Below are 9,943 nucleotides of genomic sequence, written 5' to 3' on the forward strand. Positions count from 1 at the left end.
TTTGCAGCAGCTGAGCTGATTTAATCTGTAGTTGGGTGAGAAAACTACTGCCAGTGGGGCAGTTCTGGAGAAATGGGATGAATTTATGTTAGGCAGCCTCAGTTGCCCCCTGGAACAAAAGGGTTTGTTACTGCCTTTAGGACTTTTTTTTTTTTTTTCTCACAGTCTTTAAACTGCTGCTCCTTGGTGAAAAGAGGAAGAAAGCTCAATTGTTTAGATGAGATTTTTGGGCCATTCTAGATTTCTTTCTTTCCTGCTCCAGCAGGAAATGGAGCCTGCTGGCTTGCTGTCTTGCCAGCTGTCAGGCATCACTAATGAGGACACTGACTGTCAAGAAATGAGGAGCATCCCCACCCTGTAGTTGGTTGTAAACCATGGTGATGTTGATGATCTACCACTGATCTGTGCGAGGGTTCAAGTGAGGCCAAGCCTTTCTGAAGAAGGTGCTGTTTGGTTTCCATTTTGCGGATCAGCTTCCAGCTGAGAGGAAGCAGTGGCTCACCATGTCCCTGTGGCCAGGGCAGTGGGGTTTTCTCTGTCAAAAACTGGTGGGAGTGTAGTGATGGCAGGGGTTATGTCCCCACTCTGTCTGTGGCTGTGTCTGTTGTGGGGCATTGAAAACAACCAGTACCTTACTCTGACTAGGCTCCTCCTCATCTCACTGAGTTTCTGGGTGGTTTGACATGGTAGTACATAGCTCTGGATGGTCTGTGTGGATTTGTTTTCTGGCACAGGAAAGAAGAAACCCAGACAGCCTGAAACAGACCTTGGTGACGCAAATCTAGGGGGGTGTAGGTTGCCTTCTCCTGTATGATGACTCAGGGCCTGATGTTGTTTCACAAATGGGGGGGAACATCTGACATTGCTGCTGTTCTTGGCTTCTGCTAGGCTAAAGAAGTTGGTACTCCCAGAGTCATGTACTGCATCCTCTAGCAGCCTTACTGTCATCTCATGAAACAGGAGAGCTATATCCCAAATAGAAGAGTGGAAAGGGAACCCAAAGGAAATAACAAGTGTACTGAGAAATCTGTTCTGTGTAGCATGTGCCATTATATAAAGGCATACAGAAGATAAAAAATGAAGTAGTGGGACTGTTCCAGGCTTCCCTGTACTTTATATGTTTAAGGACAAAAAATAAGACCAGTCTTTATCTCCTTGACTTTAAACTGCAGATTTGTGTTTGAAGTGGTAATGTTCTAGCTTCTGGCATCAATGAGTTAATAACATGGTGTTTTTAAACCTTAGTGGGTGAAGATGAGAACCTTTTCATCTTCAGTGAGAAGTTCCTGTGAATCTGCCACGTAGGAGGAAATAAAAGCATCATGTTCTTTCATGTATGTGCATAGTGCTCTCTCTGTAGAGATGCATAAATGCTGACCTTAGGGATCAGCACCAACACTTCAGAGATACAAAGCACATTTAAAAACTGAAAAATAAGTCTGCACAAGAATACATTCCATGTTATGTTTACACATTAAGTGTTTCAGATTTACATTAGGAACCTTTTACTTATTAAAACTGGGTAAGAGTTGATGCTAAATTTGGTGGTAAATTAACATCTTTATTTGCTCATGAGCAATGTTGTGGAGCAGAAGAAATCAGACTGAGGGTTGGAGCTAGGGAGGCTGGCTGCCTGTGGTCGCTGTCTAAATGTAGTTGTGACTTCCATTCTGGAGCCAGTTATGATTGTTGGCACACTGCTGCTTCTGACGTGCTGGTCTAGAATGTACTGCCCTAACATGGAGGAGATTGTGAGTATTTCTTCTGTATATTGTTTTTCCATGACCCCCATGGATTTGTGTCTGGCTTTTAAAGTCGGTTACTCTTAACGTTTCCTGGCAACATACAGCATTCCTCTTGCTTCCTGGCTTTCTCCCCTTCCTGTGTACTTGTGGACAGTAGTCACATCTTTATTGTGATGACTGCAGCAGGCAAACTCAGACTGTTCCTGGGTGGGATGGGAGGGACAGCCTCTCCTATGAGCTGTGATGGGCAGGGCAACCTTTTCAGTTCCTCTTGTAGAGAGAACTGCTCTCTTGGGAGAAGAATTGAGAAATAGCTAGTGTTGGACTGGTCACCTCTGCAGATGCTTCCCTGAATGTTCTGTGAGGGGCATCTCTTTTCTTCTTGGCTGTACAGTCTGGGAGCTCAGCAGTGTCCTGCCTTGCTAATGATTTGGCCTTGTTCCCTCTGTGGCACTTGTGAGAGGGAGCCCCTGAGCTCTCCTTGGAAGTTCCCCAGCTAACAAAGGGTGTTGGTACTGTTCTTTAGAAAGATCCACTCTTTCTGCTGCTACACTGTGGGTTATACTGTATCACAGACATCTCTAGGGATGGTCTCCTTGGATTTAACTTGGTAGCTCCAAATTGGTAAAATATTTAAACTAAAAATAAAAAGCTAGAAATACCGGAGTCAGTAATTGAAATGCGGTGTTCAGGTACCCTGCAAAACTTGTTCATAGTGGAACAAGTTATTATAATGTTGTTTTTTATAGGGGCATTATCTTGATTTAACAGCAGGATTATATATTGTAAAATAACATGCTTGGAGGTAATGCGACATCCTGGCAATGTTCCGATAAGGATTGTAGGATAAAGGTCTGGGCGTTGCATATGCAGAGCTCTCGGAGCTCAGCCTTGCAGGAAGCGGCTGATCCTGCAGCCATCGGGATGGGTGGGTGGCCCTTTCTCCCCTGCCCGCTCCCCTTTCCCTGGCCCAGCCCAAGTCCGAGGCTTTCCCAGCACTGCAGCTGCTCCCGGGCCCTGATGGGAAACGTCTGCTCCGTGTGGGCTGGGCTGTTCTCAGTTCAGCTGGAAGTGGCACAGGTGTGGGAGTGCTGCACTCCTCACCCCACCAACCTCGGGGGAATCGTTGCTGAACGTTTTTGTGTGTCACTGCATCAGCTTGTGCTATAAACATTATAAATAGAACTGCCTGGGGGCTGTCAGTGGGGCATTCCCATGCTAAGTACCAGAGCAGCCGGGTAAAATCTGTGCCCACAAACTTTCACACGGATAAGATAGGCCCTGTAAGGGAGGGAGAAGAAGGCTTTAAGGCACGGCAGAATTAGAGGTCTGAGGGAAGCAGACCTATTCTGCTTCCTATTCTGCCACGGAGGGATAGTCAGTGAAACCTTGTCGTGGTGAGAATAAAGTCAATGAGTGGTGTGGGATTTTGCACGAGCTGGCAAGAAAACCAAGGGCAGGTTAGAGACTTGAAAGAGGTGAGAAGGTTGTGAGGGAGGGGAGGGGGCTGGAGCTGCCAGCTGCACAATGCAGAGGCGCCTCCAAGGAAGCTCCAGGAAATTCCCTGAGTGCTGGTGGGAGTCCCGTGGTGGCACTTCTGCAGCTGCTGCCTCACCCCAGGCTTTCTGCTGTTTGCAGATTGTATGGCACCAACAAACCCTCCTCGTGTCCAGAATTACTTGTGTTTTGATTACTTCTCAGGAGGGACCAGCACTGCTGCTGCTGAGCCATCAGAAGCCTTGCGTGTGACATGACTGCGGAGCTGGGGGTGTTCCAGGCTGGGATTTCAGCTGGGGGGCAAGCTGCTCTGTAAAATCAGATTTGGGCAGAGGTTCGGAAGAAGAAAGTAATTTTTAAATGAAGTTCTGTTCTACAACTGTGTAGGCCCCAGTGGTTTCATACAATGTCAGGTACCATAATGGAGATTTTAGAGTATGCATTTAGCAACTCTAGATTTTGCTAGGTTTCACTTTAAAATATGCAGATCTCTGTCAATCCTGAGCAGGGAGGGATGGGTGTTTGATGGCTGAGGCTCTGCCTCCCCACCCCCAGGCTTTGGGAATTTGAATTGATGTTATGCACTTGTGAGGAGCTGTTGGAGTTTGGGGAAAAGGGGGTTTTGGCATGCTGAATTACAGTGTAATTTGTAAGGGTTTAGGGGTGAAAATGCAAATGTGTCTGAAGGGAACCAAATGGAATTGGTTTCTGGGTCACAGTGAGGAAGCAATTTTCCTTTCACCTGTCCTCCAGGTATGACCTGGGTGGCAGGAGATGATGTCTGTTCCTCAGTAGTTACCTCATGCCAGTAAGAAATGTTCAGAGAAAGAAGAAAGTGCTCTTTCCCCCCTACTTCTCAGCCTCCCCCTTTCTCTGTTCGTAATTGTTTCTTTGAAGTATTTCCGCTTGCAGTTTCTTTTCCATGAATGTGCCAGTTTCAAGTGTGTGTGTGTGTGTGTGTGACCAGAGGAACCAGGTCCTGCAGGGCAGGGCTGCTCCCAGGTGGGTCAACAGATCGATCTGCTGCCTGCACAGTGCTGGGGAGGCTGTGGTGGCAGCAGCAGTGCCTGTGCAGCTGCTGAAGGGAGGAACAAACACGAGTGTGGAATTAATGCCGGAGCAGACTGCGGGAAGTGTTGAAAGTGTGCCTTTGCCAGGAGCCAGCTTAGATAAGTCATACACACATAATTGCTCTCTACCTGTAAAGATGCCTATTAGTCTGATAAGGCTGTGGTTAAGGGATCTCAGGAACCATTCTTTCCTCAGATACCTCTGCCAAAGAATAACCCCAAATACTAATTATCAGTCTCTTCTTGTTATTTTGGATAGGTGCAGAATTTTCACAGCTGTGTTCAAGTAACGGAAGACTTTGTGTCTCCAGAACATCTTGTACAGTCATTTCACTTAACGCAGGAGCTGAGGCTGTCAAAGGAAGAAATCAATTATGATGATAAACTGCAGGTAGGAAATTAATGCTGCTCTGGAAACAGCTGGGAAGGCAGGGTTTGCTCAGGCTCATTGAAATGCCGAGCAGTGCGTGGAGCTACTTCCTTGATGCTGTTCACACAGAATAACAATGAGCAGCAGCATGGATGCCAGAGCTGTAAATGACTCTCCCTTGAGCTGCTGGCTTTATTTCACATTACATTTTAAAATGTGTAAAAAGCTTTTCCTTTTGCAGGGGCTTGATGAAGCCTTTCTTTTTTCTATCCACTAAGCTTAGGGCTCAGTCCTAAACTTTGCAGAGTTCCTCAGGTCTTAGGCCTTACTAAAATCTGTCCCATGTTCTTGCAGGTCAAAAATATTTTATATCATGCAGTTAAAGAAATGGTGAGAGCTTTGAAGATTCACGAAGGTGAAATGGAAGATATGGATGAAAACTGAGCACACCTTGCTTTCTGGAGGTAGCATCATCCAGAGGTTATTTCACCTGATCTATGAACGGTATACACACTAATCTGAGCTTCACAAACCATCAGTGCCAAGAAAACAGTCATCGTATTTACTTGTTAATGACACTGCAACGGGGTAGAGCTTCATATCACAGCCACTGTGATTCCATGTTCCATCCACTTGCAAACAGTTGAACAGCATTCTGCTGTCTGTATTATAATGTACATGAAGTTTGTGAAATGTCAAAGATTTAAGATGATGTATTTATTTTTGGAAAAAAAACAACAAAATTCTATGCTATATTGTTGATCAAATGTAAATGTGACTTGTACAGTTTGCTAAAATAATTCAGATCTTTTTCACTACATTGAGACAGTTACTGTGAGAGTAGGACACAAACACCAGCTATCGCCTGCATTCGGGATCTTGCTGAGTCCGCACAGCAGTCATGTCATAATCTGAAAATTACTGCCAAATAATTGTAAACTTTGTAAAATATAAAGTATATAAAGTAGATGTTAAATACAGACACTTCAGTATTTTATTGAAGCTATTCAGTGTACAATTAAACGTTTTCAAAAGGTGTAATTTATTTAAAAATTGTCTCATTTTGGTAAAATTTATGTGAACTTTTAAAGCTTAAATATTAAACTTAATATGCTATGTAAATATATACATATATACATTCAATGATGTATTTTTTTAAAACATTGGCTTGCTTTAATTTGTTAAAAGTGCAAGTGTTACACACGCTTTGTACATTGAAGTTGAAAGGGGTTTTACATTTTCCATTAAAATGACTTTGTCAGATGTGGTGGTGTGGATTTGTTGCTCGTTGTGCTGTGCCAGTAAATGCCAGGGCAGCCAAGTGCTGCCCTCTGCGGGCACGGCGCTGGCAGGAGCCTCTGCCACTCACCCCCTTCCCTTCAGGAATCTGCACTTGAGCTGCAGGAAGGGGAAAGGCTTCGGCAGAATGATTATTTTGTAACAACTTGCCTTTAATAGTTCAAGTAATACTATGAAATAATGGATGTTTTAAAAATATATTTGTCTTTTATTTAATAATGATAAATGTTAGCAGAATTCTAGGTTTTGGAGGAAGTTTGAAAAGCTTTACAAGAAGTGTGCTTTAAGTTATTAAAACTATTCAGATACTTAGATTGATTACCAAATGTTAGGCAGAGCCAATGGCCAGCTCTTGAAGTGTCTAAAAGGGGATTGCAATTAGCCTGGTTACTGCTCCCAGTCTGATACATCTGTCTGGGTTTGGGGTCACCAAAAACATCAAACCCCATGTAAATTACCTTTCAAAATAATAAAGTGCAAAAGCAGTTTCTCATTCCAAACGTCAAAATATTTAATTGGCTTGAAAACTTGAAATTTGTCAAGTTGCAGAGAAATACCAGGGAGTTAAAGGTACTGCACTTTGGAATTGCTTCTTAACTTTGTCCCCTGTTCCATCCATTATCATCTTTATTATTCCCTGCAGCCTTAGAGCATTGGCTGAAACTGGAAGATCTGCTCTAGTTGTACATACTTTTATTCTTTAAGTATTTCCTTCCAACTGAGCTTTTGTGAGATACTTGTAACACATGAAATTTCTGGAGGCTGCTGAAATTCTCATTCCCACTATGGAGAGTCCCATTCCCCTTGCTTCTTTTCCTGCAACCAAGAGCAGTTGTTGGGCCTGGGCCATGGCTGCCATCACTGCTCACCCCTGTGCTGGTGTCTCTTGGGCAGCTGAGTGGGAAGGCAGGGGGTTGGTGTCCCCAATACTGTCCCAAAGTGTCACGTTGCCATGTCTGCCCTGGCCAAAGCCATGGATTTCCTGCTCTACCTCTTCTCCAATGCCTGTACAGCTGACAGCGCCTGCACCTCGAGGTCTGAGCTTTGGTGTACCCCCTTTTGGGCCCCACTGACTGCTGCCCCTGGCACCCCAAAGTGCTTAGAGACCTGGGCAGGGATCCCTGGCACCTGCCTGTCTAGCTGAATGTGTTTTTCCCTCCTTAGGGAGAACTGGAAGAGTGACTGAACAGTGCCAGAAGTTTGTTAAAGTTCATAGGTTCTTCAAATACTACTAAAAGACACCAAAAAAACTTGTGTAAGTACTTAGCATATTGCATTCGCTTACCTAGTACCTTCAGGTTTCTGGCTCTCTTACAATGAAGCCAAGCTCCCTGCTCGTGGCTGTGAGCATGACCTGAGGTGGTCATAGCTAATGTGTGACACCAGAGAAGGGTTTGTGGGAAGATGTTTTGTTTTCAGGTTAGTTTTTCTCTCTTGACTATTTCCATGTTCTGTGAGGTGCTACTGGGCATGTTTTCCCCATCTTCCTTTGCTAGACTTTTAGGTTTTCTGCTCTACAATCTCAACTATTTTAATACAGCCAGAATTATTCAGTGAGATCAGCTGAAGTGGTTTGAGTACACGAATGCAGCTGCCAGAACATGGATATGAAATACTGTGTGCCATCTTTTGCCACTTTCCCGTTGAGCACAAGCTGTGTCTTTGTCTGCTTTACTCTCAATGAAACTCCTTTTTCCTTTCCTGTCCTTCAAAAGATCACACCTCATTCATCAAAACTGTGAGCCCTGCTCCCCTGTTTCCAGCTCTGTATCATCATCTCCATCCTCAGCACTGCTGTACAGTAAATGGCCACAGCAGTTTCTTTCCTGTTGTAACTGCAGAGGTACTTAATGAAGAGTAAGTTTTTAGCAAAGAATGAAGCAGGGCTGTGATGACCTGAAGTATTTCAGCACAGATGGCTGCTGTTTATGGTTTAGCAGAAGCAGAAATTGCTGGAATTGCTGGCAGGGAAATGGTGGTCCCTCTTGTGGAGGTCAGACATAGGGGTTTAGAACAGTCTGATTTGCAAATTATTTATTCTACTCACCCAGCTTCATGCAAGTTGCTCAGATCTGTGTGTGCAGTCCAACCCCCATCTGATCAGCACTACATTCTCATGCTCTCTGACCTTTTTGGTAGGTGGTAATTTTATTTGTACCCTCTCCTGTGACATCCTGTCAGGCTCTCTCCTGCTCTCACAGCTGACAGCCTTCCCTGCCCTGTGCCTGTAACTGGGAATTTCCCTTCCTTCCTCCTTCCACAGTTACCATTAACTGTTCTGCTGCTTTCCAGAGCAGGATGTTTGTGCTCTCCCCCACATCCTGCTGGATGAGCTGCCTGACCCCGTTGAGATTCCCGGAGTGGGGCTTTGCTGTGTTTTTCCCCTCCTAACCTCCAGTTTTGCTTCAAACAGTGTCAGCTGTGCACTGGGCTCCTGCTTTCCACACTTTGACCTGTGCTTTATTGGCTGGAGTGCTGTGCCTCCTTCCTGCTGTGGTGTTGCCATGATCCGTGTGCCCCAGCAGGCAGCAGAGCATGCAGTGGTGTGGGGGGTCTTCAGATGCAGTGGCCGCCACCACCACGTTCTTTTCTTCCCATCTCAGCAGGGTGGCCCAGGAAACTGCCCGAGGAGCAAATGCCCTGTGGCGTCAGCAGCACACACAAACGAACCTCTGTACTTTTTTCATTTGTTCTCATTGGTTTTGAAAAGGAAGTCACCATCTATAAATAGCTGGTAGGAAAATCTTGTCTCATAGAAAACTGAAGATGTGATTCACCTGATGTGTTGTGTGTAAATAGTTGCATTTCAAACATGCACTACACTTTCTAAAGGTAAGTGGTAGCCTGAGGGATTTTTGGTGTTACGTTTCAAAGTGAGCATTTCTGGTACCTTCCAACCATGCCAAGGCTATACGTGCTTGTTCCAGGTGCCCGTTTCTTTTTCCAGTCCCTGGGTCTGTGCTATCTTAGTGAAAATACAGTAGGGTTTAGTTGCTCTGATGCAGGAAATCCTGTATTCTTACACCTCTAAGGATTTCATATTGTTTGATCTCAATAATAGCTTAAGTCCTGCAGCAAATGGGTCTGACAGAACACTTCAAATGATTACAAGACAAAAGCCCTAAGTTGCAATTAATTCTGGTAAAACAAACATGAAAGGACGTGGAGGAAAAGATGGCTGTAGCTCTTGATTCTTTAGGGAACAATGAACTTTTTATACAATGGAACTGCACAGTCCTCATACTCAGACAGAAGGGTGTGGCAAACACTGTCCAGCCTGTACCTGGCTTCTGGCAGCTACACCCCTGCTGTCACTGCTTTTGAACAGTTTGATTTTGTTTTCTACTCTCCTTTTAGCCCAGCTCAGTACAGGATGGTATTAGCTGTTTTGGCTGTATTTGCTTTTCTCCATGTCCAGAGCTGGGTTGGAAGGGTTCTCTAAAGATCCAACCTTTTGTGGGAAAGGAAGTATAGATGAGGTGTAGATCCTGTAGAAAGCAGGTCACCAGGAACTGCAGATAGCTAAAGAGCTGCTGCTGAGAGGACAGTAGGAAGGAGTTCACTACTAGAGCTCCTGAACATGGAAATGCTCTCAGAGGAAGCAGTCACAAAATCCATTTTCCCCCTTTTAATAAAAGCAAAATGTAAACCCCAACACTTATTTATTTTGATTTTAGCCATCATTTTAAGTTGCAACTGCTAGTGGTGAAGTCTGCACATTTTATTCTCAAGAGACTTCACATTGCTTCCCAGTTGCCTTTCTTTGGTTTCTCTTTCTGTGATGATACAGCCAGAGATTGGATAATTACAGTTTCTTTTGGCATAGCATATGTTGGCAATATTCAACAGGGCCAGTATTTCTGTGTGCCAAGACAAGGGTGGTTTCTGTGGTTAAAGCAAAGTCTATGAATAGAAGTCAGTGTCTGGATGTGTATTTAAAATTGGTTCTTGGTGAGACACTT

General features: G+C 44.5%; 1 protein-coding gene across 6 annotated transcripts in view; it reads left to right on the forward strand.

Moving 5' to 3' along the window:
• The window catches only part of JMJD1C (jumonji domain containing 1C), a 159,791-nt gene extending 153,846 nt beyond the window's left edge, over window positions 1-5,945 (forward strand). For all 6 annotated transcript variants that reach the window (XM_062496809.1, XM_062496810.1, XM_062496811.1 and 3 more), the window contains 2 exons: window positions 4,572-4,703; window positions 5,037-5,945. In XM_062496809.1, the coding sequence (XP_062352793.1) occupies window positions 4,572-4,703; window positions 5,037-5,126 (222 nt within the window). In that variant the 3' untranslated portion in view covers window positions 5,127-5,945. The remainder of the gene's footprint in view (window positions 1-4,571; window positions 4,704-5,036) is intronic.
• The last annotated feature ends 3,998 nt before the right edge of the window (window positions 5,946-9,943 follow it).

This window comes from Cinclus cinclus, chromosome 7 (genome assembly GCF_963662255.1).
Source record: "Cinclus cinclus chromosome 7, bCinCin1.1, whole genome shotgun sequence".
Taxonomy (NCBI): domain Eukaryota; kingdom Metazoa; phylum Chordata; class Aves; order Passeriformes; family Cinclidae; genus Cinclus; species Cinclus cinclus.